Below are 17,409 nucleotides of genomic sequence, written 5' to 3' on the forward strand. Positions count from 1 at the left end.
AAAAAAATCTGATGTTAACTTACAATTTCTGGGGGCCCGTGGCTGCCTTCTCATGACTTCTTTGGGGCCAAGTTTGGTCATCGTAATGTGACAAACATTGTCTCAATTATTTTGCTCTTCTGTTTACATTATTTTAATCATAGTATGTTTTATCTTCCTGGATCCGTTTACTTCACTTTGCGTCTGTTCATCTAAATCTATGTATTTTGTAATCCTAATTATCATTTTCCACGGAACAGTTAAAACCTATTATACTCATTTACCACAGTTTAACCATTTCTCAGTTGAGGGCCACCCCACTGTTTCCTTTTTTTTGGGCTACCACAGAAAGTATTGTTATTTTTTGGTATACATGGACCCTTTTTTGTGGTCAGAGACCTTCCTGGGATAAGGGTTTAGCAGTATAATCTCTAGGTCAAAAGGGAAGAACATCCATAACTCCAAACTGCATTAGGGTGCCCGTCTTTCCACCACCCCAAAACTGATCCTTCCTGTCTTTTGTCACCTTTGCCAGTTTGCTGGGTGTTAGAAAAAACCTCAGGGAGGTTTTGATTTTCATTTCCCTTTTTTGTCGGTCAATTATTTTCCGGTCGTGTCCAACTCTTTGTGGACCCATTTGGGGTTTTCTTGGGAGAAACACTGGAGGGGTTGGCCATTTCCTTCTCCACTCTACAAATGAGGAAACTGAGGTAGACCGCGTGCAGGGCCTTGCCCGGGGTCACAGGGACAGCAAATGTCCCAGGCCAGATTCACCTCGGGAAGGCGGGTCCTCCTCCTCCTCCAGGCCTGCAGGCCTGTTGGCTCCAGCGCCCCCTGCCTGCCTCCACACTTCCCTCATTTACAGCACATATGACTGCTTGCTTGTATTACTGGGGAACGCCTTTCAGTCCTCCACCTGATCAGTCTATAACATGACTTAGTGTCAGTTGCCTACATGGCTAACGTGGACATGTTTTGTACGACCAAACACGTATAATCTAAACCAAATGGCCTGCCTTATCAAGGAGGGAGGAGGACAAGCATTTGGAACTCAAAATTTACAAAAACAAATGGCAAAACCTATTTTTATGAAATTGGAAAATAAAATACAAAATCCTTAAAAATAAATTAGTTGCCTAAGGATCAGATGCTAACTGGAGATTCGAGAACCTTTTTTTCCCCTCGTCGACCTCTTCCCTTCTTACTCTCATCGACTTTGTCCAGGTAAAAGCTCTTCCATCTCTCATGATTAGAAGTACTTTACCTTTGTTCCGGCCCCACTCTGTTCCACTCCCGGCTGTGAAGTGACCAGTTGCTTTTCCAAGGTTTTTTGTTGCTTTTTCACAGCCCAGGAATTGATCGAGGAATCTAAAATGGCCCAGGGCCAAACGGAGCCTTGGATCCTTCCACTGGAACTTTCTCTCCATGAGATTCAGTCACTTAAACTAGCTGGGAACCACCCAGCCGCGAGTACATCCCCATCTCAGTCATCCTTGTCTCAGGGCCTTTTCCCAAGAACAGCATGAAGACGTCAAATGCTCTGCTCAGGTTTGTGGAAACCCATACCCAGAATCCTGCCTTCCCCTTCCAGTCTAGGAACCTTGACCAATAAACCCCCAAACCGCGCTCAGCCCCTGCAGTCCCGTTTTGGGCGTAGCTGGCCCCAAGCTTGGAGGCCCCAGCTCCCTTCTCAGTGCTCGCTAGCCATCCTCGAGATCCGAAGTGAGAGAAAAGGCAGAACAGGCCGGCTTCCTGTGTCCCCTCTCCCTGGCTTTCCCAGAGCCACTGCCTTCTCTCCTCTTTCCTGGGGGCTCATTGCCTGGCTCAAAGTCAGCCCCCACCTGTGAGCAGGCTCGCTGACACTCATTAGGGAAGAAGGAACCTTTGCAGAGAACCCTGGGGCCTGACGACAGGACAGGAGCTCAGAGGCCGGAAGCCGGCCCAGCCGCAAACGAGGCCCTCTAACAGTTACCCACCTTTCTGGGTTCCGTGGTCTCAGGGCCTGGGGAAGGCAAGTGAAGATGTATAAAGTATGCAGGATTACAAGGAAGCTGGGGAGCCCAGGCTAGCCTGGGACCACGAGGACCAGCCCTGAACGCTCCGCAGCTACCGGACAGAGCAGCCCCCGCCTCTGATAACCTAAGGAGGTGGGGGCTGATGGAGTCACTGTCTCTGGGCCTGGAAGGTAATGGCATCCATGGTGCTGCCCAATGGGCTCCTCCTCGGGAAGAGGGCATGGCCACAACCGGGACAGGCTGGCTCTCTACCATCAGACCAATTCACCAGCTGAAGGAGAGGAGAGAAAACCGTGTGATGGACAAGCAGGGGAGGCAGCTTCCCAGGGAGGTTACGGAGGCCGAGCTCTGGATTCCGATCCTACCTCTGACAGCCTGGGTGGCTTGGCTCCCTCCTGCAGAGTCCTTTGCAGCTCTAGATCTGGGATCCAGGCACTTCTGCAGAAGAGGCAGCGGCCCCCAGGACCTCTGGGAGCGATTGCCCCATCCGAGCCAGGGCACACAGGGCCAGCGGCTGGGCTTTTCAGGGCTACCAAGTGCGGCTCCCCTGGCCGTCCCGGAGCCTCCCTGACTCTCGGCCTCCCTCCAGGGCTCCCCCTTTTGGACGGTCCATTGGGCGTTGGCAGAGAGACCATCTGGCCACGTTTCTCCCCCCCTTGTGACATCTCCAAAGTCCTGGACGTGCCGCCGAGGGAAGCTCAGGGAGATGAAAGGACACGGCATCCTCCCGGTCCCAGAGTGCCAGGTGACCAGGAAGCCGAGGCCACGGGGCAGCCAGGGGAACACAGCAGAGCAACTCCAGGCCTTGAGGGCTAGACCTGGAGCACGGGACCCCTGGGAACGTTTCAGGAATCCAGCCCAGCCACAGCACGCAGGGGTCAGAGACAGAGGAGAGGCGGAGGCCAACTTTATTCCCCGAGTACGAGGGCCGGGATCCTGAGCCGCCAGCCCAGCTGGGGGGGTCCCCCGAGGGGCCCTCACACGTGCAGTCTGCGGTGCCGGAGGATCTCCGTGGGGGTGAGCAGTAAATCCTTCTGGCAGTGCTCGCAGTGATAGGCCCTCTGCAGAGTGGACACCTGGCGGCTGGAGTCGGCCTCCTCATCACTGGCCCCTGGAAAGGGAGAGGAGGGAGGCTGAGAGCCGGGTCCCAGTGGCCCCACAGCCAGCGCAAATACGGGCCCGGGAGGCGGAGATGGGGAAGAAGGGCCCCCAGAAGGCGGGTGCATCCTCTGTAGGACAGGGACCCCTCCACCCGGGCTCACCATGGGAAGCCTCATCGGGGGCCGCCTGGCAGGTGCTCTCGTGGCACATCCGCTCCATGGGGGTGAAGGGCATGTAGAGGCCACAGCGCGGGCAGGACCAGAAGGTGCGCAGGCAGTCACTGTATAAGTCTGCGTCGCTCTGCAGGACAACAGCACCCACCTCAGAGCCCGGCACCCTCCCCGCGCACCAGGGCGAGGGCCCCCCCACCTCCCCCACGCTGGCCAGGGGGACCTTCATGGTCGTCAGTGGGCCAGGGCAAAGAGAGTGACCACGGGGCCCAGTGGGCCTGCACACAAAGGGAGGATGCCCAGAGCCCGCCTCTCGGAGCACATCCTCGCCTGCCCTGGCCTCAGTTTCCCCATCTGTACAATGCATGCGGAGGATGTCTGAAGCGGAGGAAGGGTCACTCACTCACCAAGAGGCAGTTGTAGGTGAGGAAGCTTGTGACAGTGTAGCCCCCCTTGGTGTCGTGAGGAGACAAGGCTGCCTCCCCAAACAGGCCCGGGAGCTGGGGGGCGGCCGCAACAGTCTGGGGACCCACGTAGAGGTTTTGAGCCTCCAAGGCGGTCAGCTTGTGGATGCTGTAGGACACCTGGGGAGGATAAGCGAGGGTCACTCCCTTTGGCCAGGACCCTCCATCCCTGGCCCCACCTCTCACTCCCCCAAAGAACAGATTGGGCTCCTTCAGCCCTGCCAGGCCATGGGCTGGCCCTGGGGCCCCCGCCCCAGTCTGGCAGTCCGGGCTTGGACGCACAGGGGCAACTCCCCATTTCCTCCAGACCCCAGCTCAGGGGGGCTGCTACAAGAAGACCTTGGTTCTCATGAAGCCCAGTAAGTCCCGGCCCAATGCCGCCGCCGCCTTCCTCTCCGCCTTGAGGGCCGCGGCTGCCCTCTCCTCGCCTCGCGGCTGGGCCTGGCGGGCCAGCTGCCGGTCCAGGGCCTCTTCCCAGCGGGCACGGAGGCGCAGAGTGGCCGACAGGAGCCCCATGGCGCTCTCGCTGCCCTCTAGCTGCAGCTGCAACCAGCCGTCGGCCACCAGGCGGGAGCAGTCGCCATTCGTGTCCAGGCTCCGGCTGAAAAGCAGCAGCGTCTGGTGTGGGGGAGAGGAGGGAGAGTGGGGGATGCAGGCAGATGCTCACCCTCAGGGACGCCCAGTCCTCTTTCCCATGGGGAGTCCCCGGCAACTCTCCAAGCCTGCAGTCCAAGCACAGGCTGGCCCAGACCAGGAGCTAGGCGGGCCCAAGGCTCAGAGATGGGAGTTGGGAGCAGGCCCGAGGTCCGTCCCTGACCCGGCCCCCTCTCAGACTGCTTCCTCCTCTGAAGAAGGCGGGACCAGCCCTCAGGCCCCAGGGAGGGTTAAGCACCTGGGGAATGCCCAGCCCCTCCCCAGTAGGCCCCAGGGACCCAGGCCCTGCACCCACCTGCAGGGCAGGGAGACGCACACAGTTCACCAGGTACGGCTTGTTGGTCTCCAGCAGAGAAACGAAGGCCAGAAGCTGGTGCTCGCTGCTCATGCCGTCCTTCCGATCTGAAAGGGGCCGGGGCGCTTATGAGGGACAAGTGAGTCCCAAAGCCTCCACCCGCCCTCCGGGGCAGCCTGGGGCCGCGGCCAGAGCTCTGGGCCTGGTGCCAGCAAGTCCCAGGTCCACACCCTCTGCGGACGCCTTCGAGAGAGGGGCCCCCTCTGAGGCTTCCCCACCAGAAGGTGCCCCACAGAGTGTCCCGAAGAGGAAGGGCCAGTGCCTGAAGTCCAGCCTCCCGCCCCCCTCACCTCGGCTCTTGTCCTGGGCCTCGGCCTGGCCCCCCTGCAGCAGTTCTGGGTTGTTGGCAAACACACAGGTGGGGTGAAGGACGGCCCCCTGCTTGCTCTGGGTGTGGAAGAACTGAAAGGCCACGGGAGGGGCTCAGCCTGGCCGGGGCAGTGGGAGACCCCCCCGGAACATCTGTTTGCTCTGCTTGGGTCTGGGCAGGAGCCCCAGCGCTAAGCTGACCTCGGTCTATAAAATGGGGCTAATATTCCTCACCCCCCATGTCTCGGGGCAGCGGGAGGAGCTAAACGGCCATGGAAACAGGAATGACCGTGGAAGGGAGACCCCCAGAACCCAGGCCAGTTTTAAGGAAACAAGGGACTGGCAAAACCAGGGAACATTCTCCCCTTCCCATGAGAAACAGCTGAGGCACCGAGAGCAGGCCTGGTCCCCGAGGCAGTGGGCAGGGTGAGGGGCCGCGGCCCCGGGGCTCCGGCTGGGCCAGGCTGGCAGATACCTGGTCCGAGTCCTTGCGGCAGCTGTTGAACTGGTCGGGGGCGGCCAGCTGGGGGTAGAGGCCTCGGCCCAGCACGAGATTCAGCAGGACCAGCTGGTCCCGGGACAGGTCCTGGGCGGAGCTGGCGGCCGCCTGGAGCTGATCCATGTCATGGCGAAGCTTGAACTTGACATCCTGAGAAGGGGATGGGAGGAAGGTCACAGGGAGAGATGGCTCTGGGCCGGCCCATCGACCCCAGGGGCCCCATCAGGCGCTCCCTGAGCCCCGGCGGCAGGAGAGGGGCAGGGGCAGCACCCAAGTGCCAACCTGGATGTCCACGTGACGGGTGTCATCCCCTGCCCGTGAGCTGGACGCCTCTGCATCCTCGTCACTCGAGGCGCCGCCTTCCAGGGCCTCCAGCCGCAGGACCTTCCGCTTCCTGCCCTCGCCCTCCTCGTGCTGGCGCTTCAGCTGGTACAGCTCCCGACGCTGCCGGTGCTGCTGCTGGCGGCTGTAGCTGTCCCCTGGCGTCACCCTGGCCTCGGCCAGCAGCCCGTGGTCCTGCAACAGCCCCTGCTTCGAGAAAGGCCAGAGGCTCCTAAGGCCGGAGGCCGAGGGCGGGCATCTCGCTAGGACGCCCAGCTCCCCCGGCTCCCAGCCCTGGGCCTTCTCTCCTCCCTGAAGGGGCCTGACCCCCCACTCCTCCCTGCCCAGGGACTGCTCTGGATAGGGGCTGTCAGGCCCGACCAGAAGCACTTAGGGTGGGGATGGGGGCATGTCTGCGCAGGGCACGCAGGGCCCAGCTGCCCCACCTGTGATCAGAGGTCATCACATGAGGCTGCCCTCCCCCAACCTCCACGTCCATTGGCTGCACCCGGACAGGCCCCTCCCTCCCACCCACCCTTCTCGGGCTCCCCCCTCCTCTCACTCTTCTCAAGAGTTGAGTCTCTGGCCCAGGCCCCCCACTTATACATGGAAGAACCTTTTGGGGCTGGGCTAGACTTGGAAGGGCCCTTCCGGGAGCGATTTTAGAGGGGTTAAGTGTAGCCCAGAAAGGAGGGTTCTCTGGGAGGAGGCCCCGGGCCGGCCGAGGAAGGGTTTCCTGCACCCTCCCCAGCCTCCTCAGTCTGCATCTTGTGACTGTCTGGGGCGCGCAGCCTGGGCCCTGACCTTGAACTGCCGGCGCAGGTTGGCGATCTCGTACATGCGGTGCTCCTCGAGCCCCCGGCGGCGGCACCACTTCCTGGAGTTGGCGCTGCGGTCCGATTTCACCTGGGTGAGAAGCAGGGGTCAGGGAGCCCCAGGGCCAGCCCTGGGAGGGAAGGGGCTTCTCAGAGCGGCCGGCCACACCCAGAGGAAGCCCGCTGGGGCTGCACGGACGTGGGGGAGCCGCCCGTGTGCCCACGTCTCACCTGCACCCAGGCGTTGAAGGCGTTGAGCAGGGTGAAAGGATCCCCGCGGTCGCTCTCCAGGGGCTTCCGCGCTGTCCCGCAGTCCAGGTTGTTTTGAGCGCTGCGCACAAAGGGGGACTGGACACTCAGGGCCGCCGCCATGGTCAGCACGGGCTCCACCAGGTCCAAGAGGCAGCCGAAGATCAGGATCTTCCCTGGACAGAGCGGCTTCCTTCAAGTCCCCACTGAAAGAGCCCCTTCCCCGGGAAGCCTCCCCCTCCCCGCTCTATCAGCGACGCTCATTCACCCCGGGCCCAGCTCGCCGTACGGGGCTTGTTTGCACGGTGACCCCCCCCCCCAAGCTCCTTAGGAAAAGGAGTGCTTTCCACCCTTTGGGGCCCCAGTGCTGCACACAGCAGGCGCCTAACAAGAGCCTTTCTCCCAGTCCGTGCAGCGCAGGACCAAGGTCACACAGTTGGGGGGGTCGGAGCTGGAAGGCAGGCCCGCCATTCCGACGCTGGATCCAAACCCGGCTCTGTTCCCTCAGAACCACTGAAGGCGGAGGTTTGGGGCCCCCCACGGAGCCGGGGCCTCATGGCCTCCCCTCGGGCCCCTCCCCCGTCCCCATGCACAGCTGTCTCACCTATCACCACGTCCACGGGAAGCTGAGAAAGCAGGGTCCCTATGGGCGTGAGGTGCTCCGAGGCATCCAGAGCGCCCTGGTCCCGCAGGTAGGCGATGGCCGTCTCCAGGCTGGCGGCGGGCGGGGGCTCGATGAAGGGGAAGTGGCGGGGGTCTCCCAGCCCCATGCTCTTCATCTAGACCATACAACAGACTCTCAGCGGCCACAGCTCAGAGAGGGGAGGACGCTGCCCAGTCCCAGCCCGAGGCCCACGCGGAAATCCCCGACAAGAGCGTCCCAGCACAGAGACCCCAAGAGAAAGGGCGGGGCCCCAGGGGACTGCCAACCACAGGCCCCAGGCATCGGCCCTGGCAGGGTGGCAGCTGCCCGTGAAGGTCTGGGCCGGGCCCAGGGACAGGCCCCCCTCGGAGGGTCTGGGGCAAGAGAGCAGCCCCGCTCCTGCCGAGCGACGGTCTCGCCCCCACTGGCCGTCTGCCTCTGCGGGGAGTCCCAGAGCGTTGGGGGCCCCTCCTCCCGGGAGAGCTGGCAAGGCCCTTTGGGCAGAGGCCAGGAAGCCGGTCTCCTGGGCCCGGGGGGAGGCCACAGCTGGCCTGGCAGGGCTGGGGAGCCCGCGGCCAGGGCAGCCACCCTGGAGGAGGTGTGACCCCGGCTGCCAGCTCCTCTGCCCGCTGCGCCCCATGGGTTTGGGTGCTGAGCCCGCCCCCAAGAGGAGACACCATGTGTGTATGGGGCCTGTGGGCCGCTAGGGGGCACCAGAGCGCAGAGCCCCAGGCCCGGAGTCATCTTCAAGTCCGGGCCCTGCGCCAGTCCCTTCTCTCTGCCTCAGTTTCCTCATGTGTACAACGACTGGAGCAGAAAATGACAAACTGTGCCAGTATTTCTGCCCAGAAAACCCCAAACGGGGCAGGAAGCGATGGCAGCCGAGGGCCACGTCGGGTGCATTTATGTCGGGCGATGGAGAGCGACTAAAATTCAGACACAGCTACAGGCTGCCCACCTGGGGCGGGACTTGGGGGAGGGGGCAGGAAGCCCATCCTCCATCTGGACCAACCATTCCCCTCCCCCTCAGGCTCTCTACCTCCTAGCCAGATTAACCGTTGGCTACAACACAGTCTGCCACCTCCCCCCTCCACGCATCTGCCCGGGCCGCCCTCCAGGCTCTCCATCTCACCATCACCTCTAGGACCTTCCTTTCCTTTAAGGCCCAGCTCAGGGCACAGAGCATACATTTGGAGAGGGAAGGGATCTTTGAGGCCACGGGGAAACTGAGGCAGACAGAGAGGAACTGACTTGCCCGGGCTCACGCAGGTGTCTGAGGCAGGATCTGAACTCAGGTCCTCTTAAGCCGCTCTCTCTTCGCCAGCGTGGCAAGAGGCCTTTCCTCCTCAACTGGCAGCGCCCCCTCTCGACGCCCCTAAATAGGGCTCTTCTTCTGCTGCTTCTGAGGGCTTTACCAATGCTTTCCTCCCCAGAGGGAACACACCTGTTCCCACTTTATTGATGAGAAAACTGAGGCTGAGTGAGGTGAAGGGAAGAGCCGGCCTGGCTAGGGTCACACAGCAAGGTTGGGACGGGGCAGAGATTAGAACCCGGGACCCTGGGCTCAGAAGCGCGGGGCTCTTCCCCCTCACCTGCAGGACGAGAGCATCCAGGGCCACCCTCTGGATCTCCGGGACGGGGTAGGGGGCAAAGTCGTCGTAGTCGGACTCGGCGTAGAGGCGATAGCACACGCCCGGCCCCGTGCGCCCGGCGCGGCCCTTGCGCTGCTCGGCACTGGCCCGGCTGATCCAGAACTCCTGGAGCCGCTGCAGCTTGGCCTGGGGGTCGAAGCTCATCTCCTTCACTTTACCTGGAGGGCACAGGAGGACCCCGGCCCACCAGCTGACTCAGCCAAACGCAGGAAGGGCCAGGGTGGCTGGTCTCTGGGGCCCGGTGACCTCCTAGTTCACAGGTAGACTTTGGCCAAGGCCCTGCCCCTGTCCCTGTCTCTGGCCCTGCCGCTGCCCCTGTCAGGGAAGCTCCAGAGTCTCTGAGGAGAACATCCCTCCTCTCTCGGTGAGAAAGGAGCCTCCCGGCCCCAGCCCACGTGCCCGCAGGCTCTCGGCCGTGCAGGGCCCAGCCCCGGGGCCGGCCTACAGGCAGCCTCCAGGAGGTACCGGGGCCCCTGAGGCGCGTGGAGGACACGGACAGCTCCCCTCTGCCAGGTCTGCCGTGGGGGAGGGGCTCACCAGAATCCAGCACGAATCGGACACCATCGATGGTCACGGAGGTCTCCGCGATGTTGGTGGACAAGATACACTTTCGCACCCCGGGAGGAGCCACATCAAACACCTGGGAGAGGGGAGGGCAGGGAGGGTGAGAGCAGGGCCTGGGAGAGGGGAGGGAGAGGGAGGGGATCCCCACGAGGCGGCCGTCCGACACCAGGACAGAGCTGGCACTGCCACCCTCGGCCCCCCAGAGCTCTCTCCTGCCCATCACCTCCCCTAACTGAAATGCCACAGAGATGAGGAGATGGGCAGAGAAAAGGGAGAAAGACGAGAGAGAGAGAGAGAGAGACAGAGAGACAGAGAGAGAGAGACAGAGAGAGAGAGAGAGACAGAGACAGAGAGACAGAGACAGAGACAGAGAAAGACAGAGAGAGACAGAGAGAGAGAGAGAGAGACAGAGAGAGAGAGAGAGAGAGAGAAAGAGACAGAGAGAGAGAGAGAGAGAGAGAGAGAGAGACAGAGACAGAGAGAGACAGAGAGAGAGAGACAGAGAGAGAAAGAGAGAGAGAGAGAGAGACAGAGACAGAGAGAGAGAGAGAGAGAGAGAGAGACAGATTGAGGGGGAGAGGAAAAGGGGCGGGGCTGGCGCGGGCCCGCAGTCCCCTCCGCTGGCACCTTGTCCTGGTCCGTGATGGAGAGGGCGCTGTGCAGGGGGAGCACCACCCAGCGCTTGGTGAGGGCGGCGTAGGGCTGGAAGGCCTCCAGCACCGCGCCGATCTCGGCCATGCCGCTGAGGAACACCAGCAGGTCGCCGCGCTCGTCGGGGGGGTACTTGTGGTCGATGGCCTGCAGCACGCGTAAGAACGGCCGCGGGTCCAGCTTCTCGGCCCTGGAGGTGGGCACCTCCTCCTTCGGGATGGGCTGGTAGATGACCTGGCGGCAGAAAGCAGGCCCGGTCACCCGCGGGCGGCAGCACCTGGAGCCCCGAGATCACAGGAGGCAGGCCCCAGGAGGCCCCGTCTTACAGACTTGGAAACTGAGGCACGCCCTTCCTCAGCCCTCCCTCTGAAGCATCAGAATTTGAGCCCCTTAGAGACCAGGTGACCCGCCTATTTTGCATGTGGAGAAGGCAGAGAGCAGGGCAGGCTCCACCCCGGCCGGGCCCCTGGCGAGCGGGGCACTGACCGTGATGGGGAACAGCCTCCCGGGCACCTGCAGCACCGGCGCGTGGCTGAAGTAGCTGGAGAAGAGGCTGATGTTGATGGTGGCCGACATGAGGACGAGCTTGAGGTCTGGGCGGACGGGCAGCAGCCTCCGCAGGACGCCCAAAAGGAAGTCACTGTGGAGGTGGCGCTCGTGGACCTCGTCCACAATGAGCACCTGGTACTGGGGCAGGGTCGGCTCCCGCTGGATCTGCCGCAGCAGGAGGCCCTCCGTCAGGAACACGATCTTGGTGGCCGGCGAGCGCGAGCTCTCAAAGCGGATCTGGTAGCCCACCTGCGCAGAGGAGGCGCGGTGAGGGAGGGAGCGCGGCCCGCGCCCCCGCTCCCACAGACAGGGCAGGGCCTGTGTCTAGCAGAGGCGGTCTGGGTCTCATCTCAAGTCCCCTGGGCATCCGGGCCCACAGCAGGGGACCTCACTGCCCATGGGCCCCTCACCAGTCTGTGCCCGCCGCCCTCCTGCCCCAGGCCTGGGCATCTTCTCGTGAGCGGGGAGGTGGCGTGGCTGCTGGCGTGAGGAGGCCCGGCTTCACGACATCCCGCCGCCGGGAACAACTAACTCATCCTGGGCTGGCATTGTGGGAAGCACTGATTTGTCTACGCCTCCGGTCCTCACAACCTCCCTGGGAGGTTTCTCATCTTACAGATGAATCAACCAATCGACAAAGCATTTATTAAGTGCCTACTGTGTGCCACGCACTGCGCTACATTAAGGTGGGTTAAGATCAATCCTCAAATGGGAGGATCCAAGCCAAGATAGTGAGGGTTAGGCACTGGGATGCAGGGGGCCGGGGCACTTCCTCTGGGAGGGAGCCAGGGGCGTTGGGGCGCAGCGGGGGGCCGCCAGCTGGAGGGGGGCAGCCACTCACGGGCCCAGGCAGCTAGAAGGTGTCTGAGGTGGGCTGCCCACCTGCAGGCCCGGGCTCTCTCCACCCCACCCCCGTGGGACAAGAACGAGGAGGTGCAACCCAAGGCCCTTCACTTAACTGATCCCTGCCACGGCAGCACCACGGTGACCTGGGGCCCCCTCCCAAAGGTCCTGGGGACCCCCAGTACGTACAGAAGATCAGCACCGGGCGCCCGTGCCAGCTTACCTGGGAGCCATACTGGCTGAGGCTCTCGAAGCCCACGCGCTTGGCCAGAGAGATGCATGCGATTCTCCGGGGTTGGGTACAGGCCACGTGGCTGAAGCCAGCAGCCAGCAGGTACTGGGGCACCTGGGTGGACTTGCCACAGCCTGTGTCACCAGCCACGATCACCACCTGGTGCTCCCTGAGCGCCCGCAGCAGGTGCCGCCTGTAGCGGGCCATGGGCAGCGCTGCCCGCTCCCGCTGCAGCTTGGCCAGCTTCCCGAAAGACTGCTTCTGTCCAAAGTCCAGGTAGTGGAGGAGCGCGCGGCGGAACTCTGCCAGGCGGGTCGCGAGGCAGCCGGCTGCGGGCCCCCCGCTGCCCCAGGCCGGGCTCACCCTCCCCACTCAGCAAGGCCAGGTTGATGCGGTAGCGTGGGTCGTAGGTGGCGGGGAGGTCGGCCAGGGCCGAGGGTCCGGGTCCCTGGGGGGGCTGGGTCTCGGCTGGCCGCTCACCCTCCGGACCAGGTTTGAGCTTCTGGAAAGTCTGCAGGCGTTCGAAAAAGGCCCAGAACTTGTGGCACTCGTCCGAACCCCGGCGGATGACGTCCTGGTCCCCGAAGAAGATCTCTTCCAGCTGGCTCCGGGTCTCCGGGCAGCCCCAGTCCCAGGATTCGGAGCCCCTGGGCTCCCGGGAGCCCCTGCCCTCGGTCCTTTTGGACGAGGCCATGGCTCCGGTCCCTCCGGCTCTCTACGGGACACGAGAGCAGGCCGGCAGCCCAGTGCCCCACTCCGGGGAGGCCCGGGGGCTCCACCCCCTCTCTGTGGCTCAGGCCCGGGCCGTCTCTCCTCAGAGGGCGGAGCTGCAGCCGTCGGGGCCTGCCCGGGGTCACCCAGCTCCGTGAAGGCCTGCGGGGGCAGAGAGTCACCTTGCAGAAACAGGAGAGCCGGCCAAGGCCCTCAGCCCAGCCGTCCCCTCCAAGGAATCCCCTCCACAGCCTCCCCGGTCCTCCACAGCCGGCTTCGACATCTTGCTTTAAGGCTGGCAACGTGTGGCCCCCTTAAATCCTCCCACCAACTCCGGGGCAGGGGCTGGGATCATGCCCACAAAAAACAGACAAGGAAACTGAGGCAGACATGGCGGGACTTGCCTGTCACTCTCCACTGGCAGCCCCATCCATAGCAAGTGTGGGAGGAGCGAGGGGCACCTCTGGTCACTTCTTCCCTAACTCTGCCTTCTGACCTCAGCAAAAGGGCTCCCCTGCAAAGCTACATGCAGAAGCCACCCACTGTGTGCAAGCAGAGAGGCAGTGTGGAGGAAAGGAGAGCTGCCTACTGTGTGCAAAGCACAGACAATGTGGTGAGGCTAAGAGCTGCCTACTGTGTGCAAAGCACAGACAATGTGGTGGGGCTAAGAGCTGCCTACTGTGTGCAAAGCAGAGACAATGTGGTGGGGCTAAGAGCTGCCTACTGTGTGCAAAGCACAGACAATGTGGTGGGGCTAAAAGCTGCCTACTGTGTGCAAAACAGAAACAATGTGGTGGGGCTAAGAGCTGGGGCTAAGAGCTGCCTACTGTGTGCAAAGCAGAGACAATGTGGAGGAGCAGAGAGCTGCCTACTGTGTGCTAAGTAGAAACAATGTGGAGGAGCAGAGAGCTGCCTACTGTGTGCAAAGCAGAGACAATGTGGTGGGGCTAAGAGCTGCCTACTGTGTGCAAAGCAGAGACAATGTGGTGGGGCTAAGAGCTGCCTACTGTGTGCAAAGCAGAGGCAGAATGGTGAGAGTTCCCCACTGGGGCCACTAGGGGGTGCCAGCTAGGTTCACAGACCCTTCCCGCCCCGCCGTTTCCCCTCCGGAGATGGCCCTGGACACGTTCAAGAGGCTTCTATAAAGTGTGAGTGCTTTGGGGAGACGCCATCCTTGGCGGCTCACACTGGGAGCAGGGCTGTCAGGTGACCCATTTCCCAGAGGAACCAGCTGAGGTTACCTTAGTCAGGGATCACGCAGTAAACGTCAGAGGCAGAATTTGAACTCAGGCCTGAGACTCCCCCCTCCCCCCAGGACCGCTCCCAGAGCTCCTGGAAATGGAGATGCTGGACAGTTACTGTCCCACGCTAAGCCCTAGGGCCAGGCTTCAATCAACAAGCACTGATTAAGCACCTGCTGCGTGCCCTCCAGGAGCTTGAGCACACAGCCGCCCAGTACCGGGCGAGGCCCAGACCCGGGGCGCGGGAACGCGGCGCAGGCGCCTCCCCCTGCGGGCCTCAGTCTCCCCTCTAGGGGCCCTCCGCTGACCAATACTCGGCTTCTGGCGCGGACACGTGACCCACCCCGTCCCGGTCTGAAGGAAAGCGAGGCTCGGGAAGGGAGGGGCCCCCTCACGCCACCCAAGCTCCGAGCCTCAGTTTCCCCTGCTGGACTAGGGAGACCGGAAACGCGTCTCACCCCTCCCTCAGCGAAGCGGCCCCGCTCCGGACCGGGATTAGGAACCCCCGAAGGGGAGGCAGAGCTCGGAGGGACCACGAACCCGGGCACCCCCCGCCCCGCTAGGTACTCGCCAGCCCCCCCCTCCGGCCCTCACCTCTCCAACCAGCTCTCACGTTTCCACTTCCGGGCTACGCGTGCCGCTCGCCTTACTGCGCCTGCGCCCGCCGCAAAACGCCACGGAGGGGGGAGGAGCCGTGTGTCTGGGGGGCGGGGCCATATAGCGGAGGGGCGGGGTCAAGTCTGGCTCTCCCTGGAGCTGCAAGAGTGGGAGGAGTCAGCGAGAGCGGGATTTCAAATGCTTCGCCCCGCGGGGCAAGTGACAGATCTGCTGTCCTTAGTTTTCTTATCTGTAAAATGGGGAGGGGCCATTCCAGGTCCACTTTCTTCCAGACAAGGCTTTATTTTTAAAAGCCAAAACAAGAGACTGGTATAAAACCTGTTATTTATTAACCTATCTAAAATGTAGGTCATGTGGTTTTGAAAATTAGGAGCACTGTGTGACCCTGGGCAAGTCATTTAGCCCGATTACTTCAGCGGAAGGAAGGAAGGAGGGAGGGATGGAGGGAGGAAGGGAGGACAGAGGGAGGGAGGGAGGGAAGGAAGGGAAGGAGGGAGGGAGGAAGGAAGGAAGGGAGGGAGGGAGGGAAGGGAGGGAGGAGGGAGGGAGGGAAGGAGGGGAGGAGGGAGGGAGGGAAGGAAGGGAGGAGGGAGGGAGGAAGGAAGGAAGGGAGGGAGGGAGGGAAGGAAGGGAGGAGGGAGGGAGGGAAGGAGGGGAGGAGGGAGGAGGGAAGGAAGGGAGGAGGGAGGGAGGAAGGAAGGAAGGGAGGGAAGGAAGGGAAGAGGGAGGGAGGGAAGGAAGGAGGGAGGATGGAGGGAGGGAAGGAGGGAGGATGGAGGGAGGGAAGGAAGGGAGGACAGAGGGAGGGAGGGAGGGAGGAAGGAGGGAGGACAGAGGGAGGGAGGGAGGGAGGAAGGAAGGAAGGGAGGGAGGGAAGGAAGGGAGGAGGGAGGGAGGGAGGGAGGAAGAAAGGGAGGGAGGGAAGGAAGGGAGGAGGGAGGGAAGGAAGGGAGGAGGGAGGGAGGAAGAAAGGGAGGGAGGGAAGGAAGGGAGGAGGGAGGGAAGGAAGGGAGGAGGGAGGGAGGAAGAAAGGGAGGGAGGGAAGGAAGGGAGGAGGGAGGGAAGGAAGGGAGGAGGGAGGGAGGAAGAAAGGGAGGGAGGGAAGGAAGGGAGGAGGGAGGGAAGGAAGGGAGGAGGGAGGGAGGGAAGGAGGGAGGATAGAGGGAGGGAGGGAGGAGGGAAGGGAGGGAGGAGGGAAGGAAGGGAGGGAGGGAGGGAGAGAGGGAGGGAAGGAAGGAAGGGAGGAAGGGAGGAGGGAAGGAAGGAGGGAGGAAGAGAGGGAGAGAGGGAGGAAAGGAAGGGAGGGAAGGAAGGAAGGGAGGAGGGAAGGAAGGAGGGAGGAAGAGAGGAGGGAAGGAAGGAGGGAGGAAGAGAGGGAGAGAGGGAGGGAAGGAAGGGAGGGAGGGAGGGAAGGAAGGAAGGGAGGAAGGGAGGAGGGAAGGAAGGAGGGAGGAAGATAGGGAGAGAGGGAGGAAAGGAAGGGAGGGAGGGAAGGAAGGAAGGGAGGAGGAAGGAAGGAAGGAGGAAGAGAGGAGGGAAGGAAGGAGGGAGGAAGAGAGGGAGGGAAGGAAGGGAGGGAGGGAGGGAAGGAAGGAAGGGAGGAGGGAAGGAAGGAGGGAGGGAGGGAGGGGAGGGAGGAGGGAAGGAAGGAAGGAGGAAGGGAGGAGGGAGGGAGGGAGAGAGGGAGGGAAGGAAGGAGGGAGGAAGGAGGGAAGAGAGGAAGGAAGGGAGGGAGGGAGGGGAGGAAGGAGGGAGGAAGGAAGGAAGGGAGGAAGGAAGGAAGGGAGGAAGGAAGGGAGGGAGGGAGAAAGGAAGGAAGGGAGGGAGGGAAGGAAGGAGGGAAGGAAGGAGGGAGGGAGGAAGGAGGGAGGGAGGGAGAGAGGGAGGGAAGGAGGGAGGACAGAGGGAGGGAGGGAGGGAAGAAGGGAGGGAAGGAGGAAGAAAGGAAGGAAGGAAGGAAAGAAATTAGGAAGCTACCACCTCAATGAATTTACTTTTATAGCAAAGTCATGAATCCTTGAAGGCTGCTGGATGGTAGAATTCGCATGTGCACACTGGCGTGAATTCTGTGAATTGGAAGCTGTAGCGTAGCAGTGCTCAAACAGCATCTTTGCTGATCCCTACATTAGGAAGGATTTTATAGATACTTATTTATGACTTCATACGTTGCAGATCAATCCAGTAGTCTGTATTTTTCATAGTCATATTGCTATATATTTTGTAAGAAGAATATAAAAATTTAGAGATTTGAGCTTTGCAGTTTTGGTTTGATTTTTTTAAGGTAGGGACAGCCATTAATGTTAAATGCTTAGCAACTATATATACAAATGCATTCAGGTTTTTGAAGAATAGAATTTGTGTGTGTGCGTGGATGGATGGAATAAACATTCATAACTACCGAGGACTCTCTCAGACCGTTTTCGCTGAGCCCTGCTCAGACACACCCCCTCCACCTTGGCGGAGATCTTTCCTTTCACCTCCCTTCTTTCTTGTCTTCATTAGAATGTAAGCTCCTTGAGATCAGGGAAAGTATTTTTGCCTTTCTTTGTGCAAGTCACTTCATATATAGACAATAAATGCAATATAATTTAGATGGAACACCAGGGATGTAAAAGGCCTGTTGTTCAGTCATATCTAACTCTTCATGACCCCATTTGAGGTTTTCTTAGAAGAGATCTGTGGAGATTTGCTATTTCCTTCTCCGCCTCATTATATAGTTGAGGACCAGAAGCATGAAGTGATTTACACAGCTAGGAAATATCTGAGGCTGAATT

General features: G+C 61.4%; 1 protein-coding gene across 1 annotated transcript; it reads right to left on the minus strand.

Annotated features, from left to right (window-relative positions):
- Positions 1 to 2,884: 2,884 nt before the first annotated feature.
- DHX34 (DExH-box helicase 34) lies at positions 2,885 to 14,673 on the minus strand. Its single transcript, XM_074306932.1, is given in 18 exon segments — positions 2,885 to 3,105; positions 3,257 to 3,395; positions 3,673 to 3,849; positions 4,069 to 4,347; positions 4,679 to 4,785; positions 5,029 to 5,140; positions 5,523 to 5,696; positions 5,829 to 6,074; positions 6,672 to 6,773; positions 6,914 to 7,107; positions 7,536 to 7,710; positions 9,167 to 9,384; positions 9,764 to 9,866; positions 10,418 to 10,675; positions 10,928 to 11,239; positions 12,057 to 12,383; positions 12,385 to 12,938; positions 14,612 to 14,673. Coding segments are annotated over 17 exon segments (3,432 nt in total). The 5' UTR covers positions 12,760 to 12,938; positions 14,612 to 14,673; the 3' UTR covers positions 2,885 to 2,971.
- Between the last annotated feature and the right edge of the window lie 2,736 nt (positions 14,674 to 17,409).

Source organism: Sminthopsis crassicaudata, chromosome 3 (genome assembly GCF_048593235.1).
Source record: "Sminthopsis crassicaudata isolate SCR6 chromosome 3, ASM4859323v1, whole genome shotgun sequence".
Lineage (NCBI taxonomy): Eukaryota > Metazoa > Chordata > Mammalia > Dasyuromorphia > Dasyuridae > Sminthopsis > Sminthopsis crassicaudata.